This window comes from Lissotriton helveticus, chromosome 8, assembly GCF_964261635.1.
Source record: "Lissotriton helveticus chromosome 8, aLisHel1.1, whole genome shotgun sequence".
NCBI classification, from domain to species: domain Eukaryota; kingdom Metazoa; phylum Chordata; class Amphibia; order Caudata; family Salamandridae; genus Lissotriton; species Lissotriton helveticus.
This window is the reverse complement of record NC_136069.1, coordinates 948,194,192-948,217,339: the sequence shown is the minus strand read 5'-3', so window position 1 is coordinate 948,217,339 and position 23,148 is coordinate 948,194,192. Positions and strand designations below refer to the sequence as shown.

General features: G+C 42.4%; 1 protein-coding gene across 1 annotated transcript in view; it reads right to left on the bottom strand.

The window, feature by feature from the left end:
• Positions 1 to 23,148, bottom strand: part of PDK3 (pyruvate dehydrogenase kinase 3) — a 1,374,724-nt gene that overhangs the window by 680,461 nt on the left and 671,115 nt on the right. Inside the window, exon 5 of the mRNA XM_078657800.1 lies at positions 18,819 to 18,908. Coding sequence (XP_078513926.1) covers positions 18,819 to 18,908 — 90 coding nt within the window. The remainder of the gene's footprint in view (positions 1 to 18,818; positions 18,909 to 23,148) is intronic.

Below are 23,148 nucleotides of genomic sequence, written 5' to 3'. Positions count from 1 at the left end.
ACTGTTTTAGTCATCTTCTCCTCTCTTTCCTTTTTTTTGCTCACTTACTTTTTTTCTTTTCTCACTCATTGTACTCCACCTCACTCAGTTTTTCTCTTAGTGTGTCTACCTTATAACTTCCTCAGTCCATTTCCTTCAATTGTTGTATATTATTCTGTCTCCCTTCATCCTTTCATTCTATGACTGTACTTCACTTACTCTGTTATCTTCTATTCCTCATTCTTCTAAATGCATCCTTAATTAGACTGTTTTCTGTCTCAGTCTTTATCTTTTTACTTACTTCCGTTTCCTGAGTTAGTTTTGCTAACTCACATTGTTTTAGTATCTTTCTTACCTTCAGTTCATTTCTCTGTTCTTCTCTCTTTTTTGTCAGTGAAACTATATGCCTTACTCTTTGTAATTTGCTCTCTTTCTATTTCTTTTTCTCTCTTTTTGTCCTTCTACTTTACTTTATTTCGCTTTCTGTGTCCTTCACTCTAACTTTATTTCTAAATAGAGTGTTATTATTTTTTACCTCTTCATTTGTATCTTTTAATTTAAAATACATATTTTACTAATTATAACTTATTTTTTCTTCTCTCTTTCACAGATACCAACTGTAATTAAAAAAATTAAAGTTACATTTATTATATGGTAAGTATGACAAAAAAAATTTACTTTGTTATCCCCCTTTGCTTTAAGGTCACTAACATTTTCTCAATCTACCTCACTCCTGTGTTTTTACTCTGCTTCTCTCACTTATTCTTATTCTCCATGTTTACTCCCCTTTCTTTATTTACCCTCTCATATTCAACTTCTTTTGATCCCTATTCTTTACTTCACTTACCCTCTGTTCCCTACCTTTGCTTCTTCACTCATTCTCTTTTTCTTAATTATTTACCTTACTCCTACACATATAGCTCATTCCCCTCCCAACACATACACACACCTGTAACATACACCCCGTATAAGGAGGTAACCACGCCGCAGAATCCCGTAATGCAGCTCAACCTGTGATCAAGACTACTCATGTAGTTGAAACGCGTAAGGAAAGGACTGTTATTCAGGCTGCCGTTTTTCTGAATAAAGAGCACCTGTTAAACCCTGAAGTCTGGTCGGGCGCACTTATTTTCTTGGAATAGGAGGTGTCTTGGATGTTAATTGGAGGTTGTTCGCCCCCAGCGCTCTGGCCGCCCAAAGAAGTGTCCATGCTCTTGCGAACAAACGTGTGGTGATGTAACTTTGGAAAGAGCAGGACCCGCCCGCAATCTTCTGGAGGCAGCACGGAGTTTTCCGGCAAGCACGGAGTGCCCAGCGAAGATGTGCCCAAGAATAATACTGTGAGGCGAGGGAAGGTGAAGCACAAATGTGCATCACGCTCGGACATCAGGCAACAGGTACCGGCTAATACTGAAAATTGTAACTGCAGCCACACTGTATGAGCGAAGAAAAAGACTTTAAATGAACTGTCCAATCTATGCAGTGTATTAGCACTATGAACTGAAATCGTAAAGGGAAACCGTTTTCAGAAATAAGAATTAAATGGGAGACCTTTTCATTTAAAGTGCACCCTGGGAACTGTAGTAATGTAGGACTACACAAAGTGGGAGTGGTCCGTGACGGCGTATAAGGAGGTAACCACGCCGCAGAATCCCGTAATGCAGCTCAACCTGTGATCAAGACTACTCATGTAGTTGAAACGCGTAAGGAAAGGACTGTTATTCAGGCTGCCGTTTTTCTGAATAAAGAGCACCTGTTAAACCCTGAAGTCTGGTCGGGCGCACTTCTTTTCTTGGAATAGGAGGTGTCTTGGATGTTAATTGGAGGTTGTTCGCCCCCAGCGCTCTGGCCGCCCGAAGAAGTGTCCATGCTCTTGCGAACAAACGTGTGGTGATATATATATATATATATATATATATATTTTGTTTCGTTTTTATTTTTATAACACTTTTGAGTGCCATCTCTCAACTGAACTGTAGTAATTATAATTTGCATTTTATTATAACTTGTTTGCGATTTGAAAAATTCTTAAACTGCAATGTCATTGAGTACAGCCATACATCACTCCTTTATGTCTATGGCTGACTTTCGGTTGCTAGGGCAACCAAGGAAGAATTTACATGTATATATGTTGAAGTAATACGGCAGAGTGTGAAATGCAGTGAACAAGGCGGTTCACCGCCGAAACGTGTCTGACCTTGCTATTGGAATAAAAAGCTACATGTGCCACGAAGAATCACGGAGTCGGTGCCTGTTTTGTATACGCTGTCAGGATGGTGAATATATATATATATATATATATATATATATATATATATATATATATATATATATATATATATATATATATACACAGCACATTTATATGATAAAGGCAATATCTCAGGAAATTAATATATGTAAAATGCTGTTGGTCTAAAGTATTTCTAAAGGGGGATGAGTGGTGGCGATCAAACATACCAGTGATGACATGGAAGTGGCCAGATTAATGCATGCGGCATAAAAATAAGCCAAACATTTAAAAGAGTCCATAAAAAGAAAACGTTTTCTTTAGTTCATTGTCCATACAAGCTTTGTGGCATATATGGTGAGTATATGTTGAGTTCAATTCTCGTCACTGGGTGCACAAACTGCATACGGATGATCCTCAAGGAAATCATACAAATCATAGAACGCATGTTCATTGTCATTAATATGCACATTCAAAGTTCAAGCAATTGTTTGCTTATCTGAGGCACTCAGTGGTAATTGTGACTCCACTTCAAGAAGCTCAAAAGATAACTGTGAATCAAAAGCTGTGTCGAAAAGTGCCAATGGTGACATTGATCTTTCATAGGTAGCATCCTGTAGAAGGGACAGACGCACATCTCAGCATTGTCTCTGCTGCTCGTGTATAGGTTGAACTATTGCTTCCATAGCAAGATAAGCTACTAAGAGCTGTTCCAGCTCTAAGTCAAAGATGATTTCAGTTGGACAGTTTATACAGCAGAACACAGGTTTTACTTGTGTTGCGTTCATTTTGTGAAATGTGAGCATCCAGTGCTTGCTGACTTCAGATAGCCAAGCATGTCCACTTAACATGCTGGAATGTCTCTGCATCTTTGTTCAGCTGGATACATGTACTCCATGTTGTTTATTTCTTTGTTGGAACAGGAGAAAGATGGTGATACCACAGCCGATAAGCAGAATGATGATGGGAGAATCCTCCAAAAAGGCTGGAGAATAAAGAGTGAAAAAACAATGGAATAAGTCCAAATACTGCTTAAAATCCAGTCACCAATCCAAATGTTCTTAAAAAGATGCACAACACCAGTCGTCAAAGACAAGTTGAATATTGTTTGTATGATATCAGCAAAGTATTTTGGATACTGCTTGTGTAACAGCCTCTGAATTTCTAAAGCAGTTCTGGCTGTCTGCAGATTATAAGTTTCAACCGCTGAAGTCAAAGGGACCTACTTTCATAATAAAATACTCAATAGTTTGTTTAGATTATCACAATGCCTCGATTTCATATATATATAAACTAGGCCAATGGATGTTCATGATTATGTTTCAAGGTGGCTGGTACAAGGTTATTCCACAATACTGTATTGTTTCAGAAATTGTTATCACGTATGACTGGCCGGGTTCCATCCCTCAGCATGTAACATTTGTTAGATATAAGTGAGAACCGCTGTTCAGGAGATCATAATGGGTTGGAATGGATGCCATGGGGGAAACAGCTAGAACACAAACTCTGGCATCAAAGCACTACTCATTCCATGTAAAAATATAGTATCACAGAGAAAGAAGTGTCCAACAGGATTTCTGCAATTTGCTGTACTAATATACACAGGATCATCTTTATTTTCCTTCTAACAAATGTAGGAAAAATGAAACTTCCTTGAATGGAACTACTGCGAATTGTGCACAGTTTCATACCAGCCAATGTATTTGTAATTTTTGGTAATCATAGAAATGAATTGTGGTAAGGGATGAATAAATGTATTTATGTATTAACTATTAACCAAGCCATAGTTGGAGTGTCACCAACTGTAAATGGCGAGTCTTGAATTTGTTCTAAACTCAATAGTATGTATGTGGATTCTTTCTTTGCCATTGTTTTCTGAGTAAGTGTTAAATTATATCGTTCAAACATGGATGTTTAATTGAGTAGTTGCCAAGGCACGAAACCTGATCTAAGTGTTTGTAATGCCAGTTAGACTGTATAGCGGCGCTAAAACTGAGCTTGCCCATGTTGTAACAAACCCAGATACACTTTTATGAGGTCCAAGGCTGAGGACAGAATATGATTTAATGAGTACACTCTCTCAGAAAGTGTGTACATTCCATTGTGGATAACTTTAAAAACTGTTCCCAAGTTTTCTTCATCTGTCTAATTTTTTCAGCAACTTCTTTTTCTGGATATTTGTTCAATTCATTATAAATAGTATATATTCATGTATTTCATTTGGGACATGGTCCCAGAGAAATCCAGAAAAATCCATGTTTTCATTAATTAAAGAAAAAATGTCTCTTACAGCTTGAAGACTGGAATGTTCAGGAATCGCTGGCATAGCTTACCATACTATATGCCTTAAATGCTACAGATATTTATATATTATAACGTTAGTCAGGGCAATTAGCTTTAGTTCCAGGAGTGTTGGAAAGAAAACTATCCATACAAGTGTCAGAATAATATGGCCATAAGGCTAAGCCTTAGGTAGGGAATTGAGTTGAATTATAGGTTCCATTTTGTATCATACCATTTATGTCTGATTCAGATACATTCATTTGGAATTGCAAATTACTGCACATGGTCAAATTAACTTTTGGTATAGAGGGTCTATTTAAGTCCTTCATTGTTCCAAATCCCAGACAGGTAGTCTGTTGGGTTGTTTTATAAAAAAGGAAATGACATGTAATATATCCAGTCATTTTCATTACTGTTGGTCTCTCAAGGCTCTCAAAAGGACACCAGTTCAAATGACATAGCTTCAGATGGAATTTCATAGTAAAACATGGAAGTGAAGTGCAACGTAGCCATCGTCATGTTGACAGCAACAGGTATGTTTATAGAACTCGTGTTCTGCATAGAGTGTTGTGCTCAAATATCCCCAGCTAGGAACTCGTGCTAGTTACTGCTTTGTTCAGGAAGCAAGGTTTTCAGAGTTGAGAGAGGTGGAGAGGCACTACTCTGAAGCCTACCTATTGTCTGTGAAGGCCTGCTTTAGAGGCCTGGCCATATAGTGGTTTAAAAAAAAAAAATTGTGATTCCCTCATGGGGGAAGCGCCCCCTGAGTGCATTGAAGAGTTCCCAATGGAGGACAATATTCACCTTAAGTATTTTGTAGATACCAACTTTATTCAGGTATTAATTTTTCAAACTTTTTCTTATTTGAAGTTGCTTGTTGAAGTATGGTATTTGATGTATAGCCAATGCAGAAAAACTTTTTTGTTTGTAGCTGCATCATTTATGCATGTCCATAACAGGACTGTTCATCATTCATTCTTATATACATCCTCAGTGCATTTCCGGCTCAAATCTGCCCTTCATCAGGGGGTAACTTTGCAAAATCGTAGAACATGGGACCTCGCTGTCTTGTTGCTACCGAACAGGATGCGAGGTCCCAAGTTCACAGTTTTGCGAAGTTACCCCTTGATGAAGGGCAGATAAGAGCCCGAAATGCATTGGGGATGTATACAAGAAAGAATGATGACCAGTCCTGTTATGGACACGCATAAATGATGCATCTACAAAAAAAATGTTTTGCATTGGCTATAAATCAAATGCAATACTTGAACAAGCAACTTCAAATAAGAAAAACTTTGAAAAAATAATATCTGAATAAAGTTGGTATCTACAAAAAACTTAGGGTGAATATTCTCCTCCATTGGGAACTCTGGCAGTGTACGCAAGGGACGCTCCCCCATGAGGGAAGCAAAACTTTTTTGTATTCAGACACGCCAATGACCAGAAGGCAATACTTTCCTGTACACCAATAACTTACTACAACTAGAAAAATCAACATACTATTTCCAACAAATTCGTAGTGCGAGAGTCCAGCTCTATTCCTATAGTATTTTTTCCCATGGTCGATAGACACTTGTCTGTTTCTCCTTAAAGAAGAAACAGACAAATGTCAATTGACCATGTAGCCAGGTAAAGGAGGCAGGATGACAGTTCTGTTGCCTTTTACCCCAAGAATAGAGACAATGGTTTGTAGGATGGTTCAAAAGCTTGCTTGTTGTGGATTTTTCCATGAATTATTTCCCAAATTTTGGGAACCCACCCATCAGCAGCAGTGATATCCTTCTCTTCACAGGTGGTGGTTTCAGAGTGATTTACGTTAGACAGTTTGTATACTCTGCAAAACATATGAACGTTTCTCCAAATCAATTTTCATTTCATCTGCCACCTTACCAGGAATATCTAAGCCAGACACATACATAGGAACTCCAAAGAGAACCTTGTATGGGTGTGTTCTCCCAATACATGTCTAGGCAAGTTATGCAATGCTCTCTGGACTCCATACAGATTATCGTACCGACTAAGACATGCACTTAGTACCCTAGAAAACCCTAGCAGTTAAGGCTTTTTAATTTTGCCGCTGGCACGTTCGACAACACCATTTCATTCAATTATGAATGGGTTCACTGAATTGCAGACAAGCACCCACAGAATACATTGAATCCCTATAAGCCTTGGAGGCAAATGCAGTACTGATATCTAAATAAAATGAATTAACTGCCCTCAATTTCTACCAGACACTGCAAATCCTTTACTACTGCTGAAGCACTTGCATTTCTCCGTGGTCACACCCATTGGAATCAATAACAAGTCAATTGCCACCAATATGAACTTATATCTGTTGTCTGAGTGAAGGAGACTGATGTGATCCAACTAAATCACCCAAAAGGCGATGATGGAGATTGTAGGGAGAATCGGCGAGGGTCTTTTGACAGAGGAGGTTTTAATCTGCTGAAAAATATAACTCTGCCTAACATAATCCCTAGCTTGTAAACACAAACCAGGCCACCAATATATTGCGTTGCTGTAGCACGGCTATGGTTGCTTTGATCCCTAAATATACACATGCCAATCCCTCATGGGCTTCTTTCATTAAATCCAATATGGACAGTTTATTAGGTATTACCCTGTCTCCCACTCCTGGTACTATAAGTACAGAAAAGTTTGTGAATTAAGGGTGTATGAGTATTTAGGAGGAAAGCCTACAGGAGGCTTCCCACCTTGTTTGGTTGTATTTATGGCTGTTTAGATATCTGTGTCGATCTTCGTTTGAGATCTGGTTAGGACTGCTACTCTAACAGTCCGAATTGCAGCCTTTGGCACTAGGTCGGCAGCAGAGATCTTGTTGGTTTGAATGGCACCACGTTGATAACCCAAAGTGTGCCTCACATAGAGCAATGGAAGCTTGTCTTGAAATACAGCTACCTTTCAAGTTTATTTATTTATGTTTTGGAACTCATACCAGAGGTCCAAATAAATTCACCAAACAATGAAATTTATACAATTTTCAGCAATTATAGCAAAAAAAAAGAGAAAAACGAAATGATACAGAAAACAAATCTAATATATATCCCAAAAACCTTTAAAAAAGTTAAAAATTGTACAACAAAACCTCTCATTTGGCGGATTACAAATAGCATCTAAGAAAGCTGGGGCAGACAAGATACTTAGTCTTAAACAAGTAGGTCTCAACCATTTAAGGCGGTGTTGTTTTAAAGCCAGACATACAAATAATACATGTTTACATCCTGTTTAGAGCTATTACAAAAATTGCACATTACCGATGAGCCATGCCATTTTGACAATAAATTATTTAAAGGAAGTAGATCCTGCCTCAGAAGGAACAAAAAACGACGTACCCCATGGGGAAGATTCCAGGAAACATAAGGTTGCATAATCCTAATTTGATAGGAATTAATAACTGGGAGGGGACCCCTTTTTACTACGAGAGCCTCCCTATCCATTACAAAGCTTAGTTTCCATGAAGCCAGTTTTTGAGTCGATTTTAACTGGTATGCAGATAGAGAAAAAAGAGTTGATTCATCTAATTTCAAGAGATCAACTGCTAATCTAAAATTCTTTATAATTGAGGAGTACTCTTTTAGGGTTCCAAGAAGTTCTTTTTGGATCAAATATCTTAAGGTGCCCGGTTCACCCTTTGCCAAACTGGAAACCCACCGAACTACCCCAGCAAGGCCCTGGACCCAAGCACTTCGTATGCCAAATTCCAGCCTGAGAGCTGCTATATTACAAGCGTTATTAACCATGCACAAGTTCCGTAAAATGTTTCCTTCCGTGGTGTTCAGGAAATCCCATTTCCCACCTTCAAGTAATTCTATACCATATAGTAGGGAGGCCGGAACTTTAGCTCTAAAAACCTCCAACAAATAAGCAAAATGTCTCTGGCCAGTAGATCTATAAAGGGTGTTTAGACCCTTCCCATGAGTCATTGCCTTCCGAATATTATTAGCTATATGGGACTTGTCACTTAACGTACTAGAAATTTTTTCCCCCAGAAAAATATAGGATTGAACCACTTCTAATCCAAAACCCCCTAAATTCCAGGAAAAACTCCAATATTTTAGCTTTTTCCTTCCTACAATGCACATAACTTTACTCTTGGATACATTTATCTTTAGATGGTGTGTTTCTGCAAATCCATGGAGTGCTTGCAAACGATTATTCAATCCACTAGGGGTCAAGTCCAAAATTAGTATATCATGTGCATATAACAGACATACTATCGGTTTGCCCCCCAATACTGGGGCAATACCATCACTTGACGATAAAGTTTGAGGAAGATCTGATAGGTATAAGGAAAACAGTAATGGAGCCAACAGGCAGCCTTGTTTCAACCCATTGGCAGACGGGATAGCTTGAGAGAGGCCTCTTTCCCCTCCCAAGAGCACTCTACACCATGTATCGGAATGGAGCTCTCGGACCAAGTCCAAGAGCTCCGCTGGCATACCTAAGTCCGATAGTTTTCTCCACAGCAAAGGACGATCAACTTTGTCAAATGCTGTGGAGAAATCTATAAATGCTGCGTAAGTTCTCCCTCCCCGGATCCTGATGTATTTCTCCGATAGGACTTGCAAAGCAGTCAAATTATCCATGGTGCCATGCCTTTGTCGAAACCCCGTCTGCTCAAGGGGCAGTATATTCTTCTCCACTACCCAATCATTAATTAATTGCAAAAGGCATTTAGCAAAAACTTTGCCAATAGCATCCAGAAGGGCGATTTGACGGTAATTTTGGGGAGCATTTCTGTCTCCCTTCTTATACAGGGGGACCAGTATGCTACCCTTCCAGGAGGGAAGAATCATGTTATGCAAAAAAAAAACTTAAACACAGGGAAGAGAATCTTACTCCAAGTGACACTATTCTGCTTTAAAACAGAAATGGGTAACTCGTCCGGGCCCATTGCTCCTGACGAACGCATGCCCTTAATAGCCAATTCAATAATCCTTTCGGAAGGCGGGACGAGGCCGGAATTATTCTCTTTCGTTCTATCGCGAACGACTACCGTTCCATTTCCGGTATACAAATTCAAGATGTATTCTACCCATTTCTGTTCTTCAATCGGGACTGGTAAGGATCTTGATCTTACACTGCAACCTTCCCCAATGAGCGACCAGAATAGTCTAGCTTGGCCGCTAGAGGCAGCCTCCCGTAGTTTAATCCATACTGAGTTCTCGCTTTCCTTTTTTAATTTAATTTTCAACCTTTTCCTCCTTCTTTTTAATAGAGGCAATCTATGATATTTTAGAGAACAGTGACTCAAATATTGTTTTCTTACAAGTTTATTTATTTCTAAATTGACCAACCGGAGGGAACGAGGAAGTTTTTTAGTTTGTTCTTTTTTTAACGGTTTTATTGCAACCAATAACACCTTGCTCAAGAAGTCAGCAAAGCATATTAATTCAGAACCCTTCCAATTGAGCAGATCATTCACTGCGATATCTAGAAGGCACTCAATACCCCTAATTGCCTTAAAATTCCAAAAACATCTTCCGGTTTGAACTCCAAAGCTGACCAGATTACTGTCCAAGGACTAATGGTCTGTGGGAGGAGGATTTACATCTATCAAGAGTGTTATTATTTTATGGTCACTGAAAGCGGTATGAGTGACCATAAGGTCCTTAAGAAGGGAAAAAGTTGAAATATCCACCACCACGTAGTCTAAAACAGATTCACCAGTATTAGACTTATGTGTGAAATTTGCGGGAGAATCGGAGGGAAGCCTACCATTTACTATAATTCCATCAATTTCAGAAAGTTCTTCAAGAAGCATTTTCCCTCTCTTGGTTGTCTTAATATTCCCCGGAAAAAGGGTTTGGGGTATCTGGAAAGATTACTCTTTATGTTCATTTCGAAAAATCTCCAAACTTACGTTAGAGATTTTACAATTAAAATCCCCTAATAAAATTATGTGGGGAGAGGAATCATTTTCCAATTTTTTTTTAATGTTACAGCTACCTTTCCCTAAAGTTGTTTACTCTTTATGGGTGTTTTTTTCTTTTCTTCCTTGAATCCATTCAAATGCCAATGCTGCAAGTCAACAGTGTAACCAAACACACACAGAAGGAAGAGTCGGACACAATAAGTGTGGAAACTGAGGAGTCAGCCTTTTGTAGTGCAACTTACAGAGCATGTAGTTCTGCATGCCATGCAGTGCTGTCAACTAAAAGTTTAGCATTTATGCACTGTGAAAGCAATTCACCATCCTTCACTGTACCGTGTACTGCTAGGCAAGCTGTGGAGTACTTGCATTTTGTTCTTACCGCCGGTTGGGCAGAGCCATCTGTGTAGAATACACTCTGGAAAGGCTCAAAGGTAAAGTGACTGGAGCTGGAGAAATGTGTTGTTCATATTTGAGAAACACCAGTGTACAAAGAGTAGAATCATGCTGGAACTTTGCATCCACTGCACTTAAGGAATAGGCCCCACTGCACCCACTACGGTTGTAGGGCGTGAGCATTAGGAATACTTTCCTTGATGGCCCACTTGTAGAGCAGGTACAGGAAGAACAATAATGATATGTTTTCCTGTGCCATAGGGTGCTCCTTCAGAATAGCTGTTTGCACAGCTGTAAGGAATTTCTTCTTGGAAGCAAAGCGTGCTTTAGCTAAGGAATACAAGTGAGACTTGTAAGCTATAGGTACAGCCTGGCCTTTGTTGTAAGTCACACAGGTATAACCATATTGACTGGGTATGACTCTGATAACTAGGTTAGCTTTATTATCCTTAGTCTGCAAATATTTAGTCTCAAGCATTTCTGCTTGTAAAGCATACAAGTAATCAATGTGAGCGTTCATCGATTGTTTGATGAAAACATGGGAGAAATTAAATCATACAAGGGATTCAATCGCTCAGCATAGTGAGGCAAGTAAGAATGTCCCAAGTTGAGAAACCCCAGCAGGGATTGCAACTTTTTCAGTGCATCGGGAGCCTGCAAGGTAGCACATTTCTGAAGGAAGTCCAAAGCTAGGCCATTGCTCTTAGTGGATCTCTCGTATCCCAGGAAGGTCATTATCAGGAATGCAATCTTCGATTTCTTAAAATTCATTTTGTAACCATGTGATGTTAATATGGTCACCACTCTGTCCACCTTAGTTATGAGTAGATCCAAATCCACATTGGTTAAGATAGATATCATAAATGTATTGCAATACTTCGGGATCTGGTTGTAAGATAGCCATGATACGTGCTGAAAATAAGCCAGGACTGTTATAGCCATAGGCAAGCATCGGAACGAGAACTGCACCCCGTCAAAACTGAAGGCGGTTAGATACTCACCTTCAGGTGCAATATTTTGACTAAAATCCCACTGGAAATATTCAGGGTCGTTTTGTATTTTTTCGGTATCAGGTTTGTTATAAAAACCCTGCTATGCGCGTTTTGTACCCCACAAGTTTGCATACGCAAATTCAGATTCCTGTCGTCTAAAACTATCCTATAGGATATTTCTGCTTTGGAGACTGGGGAAAAGGGGAGTGTTCATTGGTGAGAGACAAAGCGCTATTATGACTTGATATTACAAGTGATCTAATATTGTTTTTATATCACACTTTGCTTCTAGCTATAAAGGGTATTGTGCTTGTGGTTAAGGTTTGCTGCATAAGAGAATGAGATTTCTGTATAGGGTTGGAGCTTGTCTAACAGCACATTCACTGGTGTAAATGTCCATGATATCTTCAGGTACTATCGGAGAAAAAGCTATTTTTATGACTTCCTACCTCTAGGGCGCTTCCCAAATATAGACTTGAGGCCAGTCCTCTTCCACCTGGAGGAACTCATAATCATCGGACAATTGTGACCAGCAGACTGCTTTAATTAGTATGTGGTATTCCCTTCAATTTGTATTTTACTTTGCAAATCCTATCTGGGGGATTTATATGTTTATTTGGAGTCTCAACGTGTATAAAGTCATCAGTTCAATTTGCATCCAGAAATCTCTGAAGTGTTAATGCACTATCAAGACTTCTTCTACGCTTTCTAGAAGGGCTCTCGCCCGAGTCCTATTTCCTAGAAACTCCTGCTACTTTCTTCTTTACTGGGATTTAAGAGCCCAGTGCTTTCTTCTCCCTCTTCACGCGGACGCCAGTCTTGCATCCTGTGTGTTGTTTTCCTATTGCAGTATCAGAAAATTTCCCTCATCGACCAATATTATTTACATACAAGGACTACTTCGCATTGTTTGACAATTCCATTCAAAAAGTACACCTCATAAACACAGCAGTTATTCTCATAAATACTTTTTTATTTGTATCAAAAAGGTTATTCATTATTTTCTATTTTTCTTTTCTTTTTTTTGGATTAAATTCATTTAATGAGTCACAGAGAGTAGACTTCAGTTCTACAATACATATGTTCATTGATACATTAATTCATACTATTTCTAAAACAATCACGTAAAAAAACCTGCTGTGTTTATGAGGTGTACTTTTTGAATGGAATTGTCAAACAATGCGAAGTAGTCCTTGTATGTAAATAATATTGGTCGATGAGGGAAATTTTCTGATACTGTTGTATGTTCTTTCTCCTCTTTTTCCCTGACCACACGGTCTCATAGAGGGGGTCCCTTAATATTGCAGTTGTTTTCCTATTGTACTCTTCTTTTCTTCAGTATTCAGGTCGGCTCCCCCTCTCTGTTCCTTTACCATCAGTGTCCAGAAAAGAACATGAAAAATGGCAATCAGACTACTGATACCATTCAGGTTGTTTCATTTTTTCATGATCTCTTAAATTGTAACTGCCTCTACTGGATTCCAGAGGAGCAAGCGATCCAGCTCGTTTGTGTTCTTTGTCTCTATGTTTCTTCTTCCTATCCGTTGTAGATTTCTCCCAAACGGAAACCTTGGTGTCAAACTTAGGCTTTAAGTAGGGTTTACCTCGTTGAGTACCCACGGTATCTCTTCCTAGAGAGGTATAAATTTCTGCAATTATTTTTGGTAGTTCCTGTTCATGATCTTGAACTGGAACCATTTCCAGTCACTGACCTATAGCCAGAACTGAAGCTTTTCCCTTAACATTGCTTAGAATGATAGAGACGATTGTGGAAAAGTTCCCCATTCATTTCATTCCTAAATCCAGAGCTGGTGCAGCTCAACGTTCATTTTGTACCTGCCTAAGTACACCAGGGCGAAGTGCTGAAGAAGGTGTGATATGCAATGCATACAAAGATGCTTCCCCAGGTATTACATTTCTATATGAGTGGCACCATCCCAAGAGGAAGACAAATAGTAAGTATTCTATGTTTATCTTAGGGTGTGGTGTATGGATATCCTGCTTCCAACTGGTTGGTCTTACAAGCATTCCAGAATGTCATTTCCTCACACTTCATGGGTGCTTTTCCCATGGTAGCATTATTAGTCTGGCGGGTAACAGTTTGTTCTTGTGTTGGAGCGGTAGGTCCTGCAACGAGAGCACGTCTGGAGCTCAACATATGTTGTACAAATTGTATGAGTATCCTGTATAAGGCAACTGTGTAGTTTAAAACGCTAATCACTTCACCAAGTGTTAAATTATTGGGGGCAAGGAACTGGTGTATGACCAGCTAAGACCAGCCACGTAACCCCTTCAGCGGAGGAAAGAGTGGCATAAGAGGGCAGGAAAGGAGCCCAGGAAGGGCGAATGCAGAGAAGATGTATAGATGACAAACGTCAGAAAAAGAGTGGAAAAAAAAGGGAAAAAAGCAAGGAAAAAGATACAAAAAAAAGTAGCAGAAGGAGTGAGAGAAAAGGCAATAGGTGTGAGATAAATAGCACAGAAAAGTCACAGAATTAGTGAGATAAAAGGAAAAAAGAGTGAGAGAAAAGGCACAAAGAGCGAGTAAAAGGCACAAAAAGTCAGAGAAAAGGCACAAAAAGCTGAAGAAAAGACCCAAAGAGCTGATGAAAATTCACAGATTGTCACAGAAAGAGTGAGAAAAGGCTCAAACAAGCAAGAGAAAAAGCACAAAGAGCGAGGGACCAAGGAGAGGAGACAGGCGAGCCTGATCCGCCAGGTAAGTCCAGGGGGGCCTGGGCCTATGCACCTGCTTAAGATTAATATTGCAAGAATACTTTGAATTATGATTTCACTCCAGAGCTAACACTTCTGGTGGTGGGTGGGTCACAAAAATTATGAATATACTTTAATTTATTTTGTATATAAGCCCTTCCTATCATTTGTAGAAAGTCTGTGCTTGTGTGATTTGCAGAATATACTCTTGTTAATAGCACAAGGCTGCTGTGTTTTACTTCTGGGTTTTGACAATAACTGTAATAGAAAATCATTAAAAAATGCACATCTAGGTAGCCCCTTGGTATACAAATAGCATTTAGATCCATAACCGTTACGGGAGTGTACTCCTGTATTCGTGAATGCCCGTGTTCCAGAAGAGTTCATCATACATCAAAACAATGTGAAAGATTTTTTATGTGCACCTACAAATCATCCCAAACCAGATTTTTCAAAAGTGTAGGAAAAGATAGTAGGTTTCCAACCAACTCTATGAATGCATGCATCTTCATTGCGTTAGTGGGTAACCGTATGACAATGCTGCTGGATTCGTTCCGATCTCCACTTAACAGCTTGAAACTGTACAAAGCCGTTTTGTAAGATGCAAAGGGGGATATGTTCAATAGAAGTGGCGGAGCGTGTCGTTAGCCTCCTGGGCTTCACGACACGGTCCGCCACTTGGGAAACACAAGGCTGCACCATATTTACAAGAATATAGTGAAGCCTTGCGTTTTTCTACGGCGATGGCGATAAGTAAAACAACTTAGCGCCAACGGAGGCACCCTTGCACCAGAGTGCAAGGGCATCTGTGTGCAGGGGGGGATTGGTTAAGTGTAGGAAGATGTCCCTTCCTGCACATAAACAAACCTAAAATGCCATTTTGTAACTTTCATATGTGCTGCTTCATGCAGCACACATTAAAGTTACAAAATGGTATTTTTTAAAAAGGTTTGTTTATGTACAGGAAGGGACACCTTAAGGCAAGGCCCTTATCGCCAGGGGAACGTCAGAAAAAGTGACATTCCCGTTGTGATAGGGGCTTGTACATATGCCCCAAAGAGTAATAAGAGAAGTCACAACTCAATGTGCCCAATAAAACCACCACAGTTTTATACGCATGCCAGTTGTGATATTGTTTGTAGCTTAGAGACGCATTTATATCTAATGTATCATGGTAAAACTCACTAATACTAAACCTGCAGGGAAATGTGATTAAACTATGTAAGCAGTAAGGCTTTTCTCCTCAGGACCAAGTGAAACAAAAACATGCCTAATGTTGTGCCTGCAGGCACAAATCTAATGAGAAATCGTGCGTTTCAACCCCCACATACTCGGTGACACTTTTGGTGGCAGATTATGAAAACAGATGGAACCATACACCTCCCTCACGTCATTCTACTTAACCTCCCACCTCCAAAAGGCAAAAAACCCAAATAAAACAGGAAAACATGTTATATTTGTCACGGTTCAGCAATCAAATCCGAGTCAAAAATAAACGAAACCCCCATGGGGGAATGAGGGAAAATTTGGATGATTATCGTTCTATTACACTGCCACCGGGTCACACAGCTTCCAAAGGATTGGGAAACAAAAGACAAGCAAGACTTCGGGTGTTGCCAGGGAACCGCACGAAAATGAAAACTTAAATCGGAGTTTAATTGCTACATCTTACGTGCCTGGGTGCCAAGGATGACACGATCGCTGGCTTATGTTTTCAGTGGCCGTGTTGCCAAGTCTGAGCCAGCAAACAAGCTCAAGTCTGCAGTCTTGCTTTTCAGAAGCCCATCTGCCAACCCTAGAAGTTGAACGAACTCCTTCCATTCGCTTGAATAATTAGGACACAACGCACGCCTTCACACAAAAAAGAGCCACACACTGCTTATTATTACTCTTAATTAACCTCTCGAAGAGCAATTACACTGCTGTCCTGCTGTCTGCAAAGAATTCGGAGCTGAATAATAACAATACTACAAACTTCTCAGCAGTAAATCCTGAGCTTTCCATCAGCGGCATTCACGTTCTATTAGCCTAGTTTGCAAATATGTTTTCGTTTCTCTCCGAGCCAATTGTAGGTCTGTTAAAGGAAATGCAGAAGTACGTTTGCCTTTTCTGTCTGACGCAATCTAACACTGTCAACAGGTGAAAATGACACGAAAGAAGCAGGTACAGCGTTGTCCACAGTGACGCTTATAGATTTGGTCCATCGGGATGTGAAGGGATTAGTACTAGGAAAACCACTGAATCATAACAATCACACACGTGTTGTAGAAGTGTTTAAGAAATGAGCAAGCAACAGGAAGGACCCTCTTCCACGCGGAGATATTCTTTGGCTAGTCTTGGCCACCGGTAGAGCAGCCAATCTTTAAGATCTCCAAAACAATCTTTACAACAGATGCCAGAATGAAAACCTGCATGCGAGTCTGAGAGTGGACTTGGCCACTTCACTCGGTGCTAAAAGGGGATCTTCTGGCATTACTGGGGGTAGTGCACAAACTGCAGCCCTCGTGGGATTCCAACATGTATGGGTTCAAAATGATGGAGGAGTGCTTCACGAACACTGTGCACTTTTAATAGTTTTTATAAATGTCCATTTACACAGTTGTTCCGCAGAAGGATGAGTGGCAACAACACAAAGAGATCTGTGTTCTACCTGTGTCCTTAAGTATAACTGAGCCGCCAGAATGGTGTAGATCATACAAAATGCAACTGAAAACAATTATGTTTTACATTTGAAAAAGTAGTCCATTGTGGATGTAAAGGTGTTTCTACTGAGCACAGTCCCACTATATTTCGGCCGTCAAAACTGAGGTATCCAGTATATGGAACCTACCCATTTTAAGATGATCATCTTCAACAAGAGGAGCCACCCTACTGTAGAAGGATGTTATTGGTGGTGGCTAAAACAAAACCTTTTCCTTCTTGGTTAATGTAAGGTCCACAACTAAAGATAAGAAACTTTACAAACCTGGTTTGATGGCATTAACCTAGACGTCTTCCAACCTCAACTATCACCCAATGCCAAGACCATTGGATTCACTCTGGACACCTCACCCTCAAGGAACACATTGCCAAAAACCACACAGCCTGGTACTAGCTCTCTATTCTAAATAAAGTATACCATTTGCTTCCAAAAAGTGACTTTAAACTCAGGAGCGGCTTGTATTGGGGAAAAGAGGTAGGGCCGGGGAGGTTGGGGCGGGGGCGACAACGGAGACAAAAAAAGTGTACAAAAGAGGTGGGGAGGGACGGGCGACAACAAAGGATTTTTTTACCTGCTGCCCTCCAGCATCACGTTGTGTTCTTCTGCACCTCTCCGCCTCTGCAGGCAAGGCAGGCAGGCAGACTCCCAGCCTGCCCTGCGGCCAATCCTGAAGCTGCTTTCACATGAGAGCAGCTTCAGGATTGACCTGAGCATCAATGATGTGTGCTCCAGGACAGACTGGGAGTCTGTGCCTGCTCTCTCCAGCCCCAGCAATGCAGCTGGGGGTTGGAGAGGGATCAATGCGCATGTGGTTTTTGGCATATGCACAGTGTAGGTAGAGCCCATAACTCCCCCTCCAGCGTATCATGACCCTGGCCCCACCCCCAAGCCTTGGCACAAGCTAAATGAAACGATTATGAAACAGATTTTAAACCCATTTTATAATAGTTTTATTTTTTCACTTTTTAAAGTGCTGGCAAGGGGGCGACGCTCCGGAGCCACTGCTGCTTAAACTGCTGTTCAAGCTCTCGTATTTTCACATCTGATGATAGTAACGCTAGCTTAACGTCCTCTCAAGACTCCACAATGACACCCATTATGGGCATCTTTCATGCCATAGCATGCCTCATCCAGGACCTGAAGAAGCATGATCACACCACCCCCATCCATTGACTCTTCACTGTGGACCCGCACCGACTTCAAACCCAACTGCATCATTTATAAAGCTGTGACAAACAGCACCTCACTTATCTTGCAGACAAGGTCATCATTTCTGCTGGTTCTAGCCACACCATCAGACTGTAGACTAAGAAGCGTAAAATAGGAAAAACAAGGCAGCAGGCCTTTTCTATCTGTGCATCCAGGATGGAAGACCATTGCCATCAGGATCGCCCAACACTGCTGCACATTAGGAAAGAGTTAAAGATGCACCTCTTTAAAAAAACACTACATCACAATACGTTAACAGTCCACAACCCATCTACCACTCCTATTACTCATTGAATTTATACATGTTTTTGACCCTGTGTGCGCTCTGCTGCCTTTTGGCTAGATTAGAGCTATAGAAATGCTTCATACATACATACATACATAGTTGTAAGGAAAGGGTATGGCATGTCTTCTTACCTTTAACCACATCAGCTACGTTACACGTAGGATCGATACTCCCAAACTGCTTGGGATGGGCTGGATTTGTGTCTCCACCGAAGAGGAGTGCTTCAAAGAAAAAAAAAGAAAGGTGTTGATTTTTCAAAAATTAGATGTTGTTTTCACTCACGTACGTTCTACCCTTAAAGTTTTTGTTTATTATTTGTATAGTCTAGACAAAGATGAGCTGTACAGGCTTCAAGCCTCCAAATTCAGAAAGTTTTTTTGGGCCATAATCATTACGTCCATCGCCGAAAATACCTCCTAATATCCGGTAGGAATTGACAACGGGATTGTTGCAGGCTTTTTTTTTTTTTAAACTTTATTTTTGGCATCAATTAAAAGACTTGCATACAGTTCGATGACCTCATTATGGCACTAAAGGGTACAGGTATCATAGGTCAGGCCGAGTCCCTGAGGAATGAGATAAGCATACTATTAACAGGAGATGAATATGAACATGAGGAAGCAGCCGAGCTCTACACAATATCCAGATCTAACAGTCCCTCTCCCCCTCCCCCTCCCCATCAGACCCCGATCCCTCCGGCGTGATCAGTTAATCACTGGTCCCCCCCGAATCACTCATGGACAGCCCCGTAGTACACATGACCCGCCAGGCAAGTAGGTCGTCCTGCAGTTTCTCGTCCCTGCGCGTACGCTGCATATGGGTCTCCTCTGCCAGGGACCACTCCCGAACATCTCTAAGCCATACAGGGATCTCAGGAGCCCTCCGCCCCATCCAGGTAATTGCTACCCTACGTCTCGCCAGGCCCAAGATAAGCTGCGATAGTTTGTAAGAGAGGTTCCTTTTCTTAGGCTTAGGGACCAGAGCCAGCAGACCGTGGAGCGGGTTCAGGTCTATCCAAAGGCCGGTAGTGGCGGTTATACGTACCACCACGTCCGTCCGGAAGCTCCTGACTAATGCGCAGTCCTAGGCCAAGTGTAGGAACCCCGCCCCCTCCACCCCACATCTGGGGCAGGTGTCCTCCCTATCCCCTGAAATACGCTTCAAGGAAACCGGAGTCAGATAAGTGCGGTGCATAAAGTTAAAGTGCATGAGCTTGAACCGTGCATTGCATGATTCATTACGTGTGAGGCTCCCTATACGCTTGCGCTGCCCCTGGTCCAAGGCGGCTCCAAGATCTGCCTCCCAGGCCCCACATGAGGGCTGGACCGGCGGAGCTGAATCCTGTCGCATGGCTGAATACAGTAAGGAAATCAATCTGCGCCCTCTACCACAGGAAAGAATGATGTTCAGGGTATGGGAGGTCGGGGCGCTTCTGGGAATTGGGGCCAGGCCGCTTTCACCACCTCTTGGAGGCCCCAGTAGTGTAGATATTACCCCCCTCCCAGCCCAAAGGCCTTCTCGGCCTCTTTAAAGGACACGAAGGACTCACCGGGGTAAAGGTCAGCCAAGGTCTCACAGCCTTCCGCCTGCCAGTCCCGAAAGGACATGTGCTCCTCCATGGCGACTATAGGGGCCAGGATCAACACCGGCAGCTCCCTATGGAAGGGGGCTCGTCTCAGTACCCTCTCCACGAACCGCTGCCAAATACCGGCCGTGCGACGTACCACATACGGTAGGGCCGCATCTGCTCCCCGTCCCCGCATTAATGCGACCTGTAACGTCCGTTCATTTGCTTTACCGGCCAGAAGTTGCATCTCCCAACTATCCGCGCCCGCGAACCACCGTGCTGCCGGCAGTAGTTGTGCCGCGTAGTAGTACAAATCAAACCTCGGCGCCTCCAGACCACCCTCCTCCCAGCTTCGGACAATGGTGTGTAGAGCAACCCTGCTACGTCGTCCAAAGTAGAGACGTGAGTAGCGTGTTAAGTGTGCGGAATACTCGCGGGGGGAGAGGGCACAACGAGTTCTGGAGGACGTAAAGCGTCCTGGGGAGCATCACCATCTTTGCGACGGCTAGTCGTCCCATAAGGGAGAGTGGTCGTTGACGGCTTTAGTGCAATTACTACTGCAGTTTCATAGCCGCGAGTGCAGAATAATCAGCAGTAGTAAATTCCAATCAAAGATTGAGTAGTTGGTATTCCAAATAGGATTTTCTTTGGAGGTTTGAACACCCCTGAAAACCATGTATGTTTGGGGGCATAACAAAGCACCCTTTGAATCCTGTGGCTAAGCAGGTCCACTAGACACAGAGTCACCAAGCTAGTAGCTAACTAAAAGCTGCTGCGTGAATTGGCTGAATAGAACACCAGAGGTTTTGGTCAGATGAAAGTAACAAAAGTATTCCCTTCTTCAATGCGAAGTAATTAACCTAATTTGCTTTTCCTTCAATGTCATTGGTACCTGACACAATGTTAGGTATTTTTATCAGTTACCATGGATATAAATAATTAATTTTTGTGTGGGTCTCAATGGTGTCCTTAGTGTAAAATAAGTAAGCAGATGGCATAGACTGTTTTGCGTTTCGGGAACATAACTTAGGGATCTGAAAATGTATGTGTTAGACCTGGCACCTTGGCGTGGGTTTCCCTTCCACTTTTTGCTGTTGTGCCTCAAATGTTTTGCTGGTGTCTGCTACTCAGGGCACTGCGCCACGGCCAACCCGTGCCGCAGTGCAAGTGCTCCCTACTGTAAAGTGTACATGTGATTGATGTCCATGATTGGTTCATTGGATTGACTGTTAGTCCCTAGTAAAGTGCACCAGGAGTGCCAGGGCTTGTGAATGCCAACACTGCTAGTGGGCCTGCAGCGCTGGTTGCGCCACCCACAGAAGCAGCCTTAAAATGTGTCTAAGGGTCTGCCATTGCAGAACCTACGTGCAGTCTGGTACTGTCATGCTAGCTGGGCAAGTGCACACACTTGCCAGCCCCTGAACCTTCCCTTAACTTCATATTAGTCACCCCTATGGTAGGCCTGAGGGCAGGGTGCATTGTAAGTGTAAGGTAGAACATGCCCTGATGTGTGTGGCATGTTCTAATAGTGAATTACTGCCAAATTCGTTTTTCACTATTGTAAGGCTACCAGTTCCCTTCTAGGCCAGATGGGCTGCTGGAATTATTACACTCTATAATCCCAGCAGGCTCAGGGAACATGGTAGAAATTAATGTTTAGTATGCCTGAACTCAGAATAATAAAATACTTCTTTTAGTAAAGTTTATTTTAATATCCTGTGTTTGCAAATGCTACTTTTAGAAAGTTACCATTTGCTTGCCTAACCATTTCAGCCCGCCTCTGCTTGGATGTGGATCTGACTGTCTGGTGTGTGTGAGTGACAGGGCTGGGAGTTGACAGGTAGTGATTAGCCGGAGGACCCCTTAGTGGGTGGTGGGAGTTTCCCCTGAATGATGCATCAGGCTGTGCCCCTGCCTCCACAATGCTGGCTCCGCCCTCCTGGGGAGCGACTGATGACTCAGCCTGCACCGGGCCCAGGAAGGACCGAAGCTTGTCAACAAAGTGCTCAGGCCACTCCTGTCCTCACAAAGCCGGCTCCGCCCCCCTGGGGAGCGGCTGATGTGCCTGCCCTCACACTGAATACAGAAGTCATAAGTACCCACAACAAGTGCTCAGAGACTGGAGCAGTTATGCAGAGGCCCCCCTGGCTTGCTAGAACAAAAGAAACTGGGTATAAAAGTAGGAGCCCTGCTCCTTGTAAATTAGATCCTGTTTGTGCTACAAGAGAAACTCTGCCCGAAGAGAAGGACCTGGAAGGACTACAAGGAGGAGTGCTGACTCTGGCCTGTGTCTGGTGCCTTGCTGCCAAAGGAGAGGAAGAGAAAAGACTACAAGAGACTTTTGCTTTTTATTTTTACTTGGTGCCAAACTCTGCTGAAAAGATCTCCAAGGGCTTGCCTGTGAACTTGCCCCCTGACCAGCGCTCCAGGAACAGTGAGCGCTACCCCCTGACTAAGGCATCTGCTGTGTGTGCTGCTTATCGCTGCAGCGCTGATTGAGGAGGACGAGGGCATCTACCCCCCTGCACACCGTGACCGTGGGTTCAGCCAGCCGCCCTAGCATCGTGAGGCCCAGCCGCCGCTGGCCCGAGCACCGCGACGGCGTCTGCCTTTCGCCCCACGAGAACAAAGTAACGGAGGACCCGTCCGGTCCAAGCATCGAGGTCTACTGGGCTCAAGCGCCGTAGACTCCCCCGCAAAGACGGACTGCCGCCCTTCTGTCCTCCCCCGCTATCAGCGTCCTGCCCGACTGCCCCGCTGAAAGGGCATCACCGCGACCGGCACTTTGGCTGGGTACGTCCCGCACTTGGGGACCGTACTGCCACTGCGCCACACCCAGCCGCCGCCGTCAGGACTGAAGAGAAGACTGAGTGAAGGACCTGTGACCCCATCGA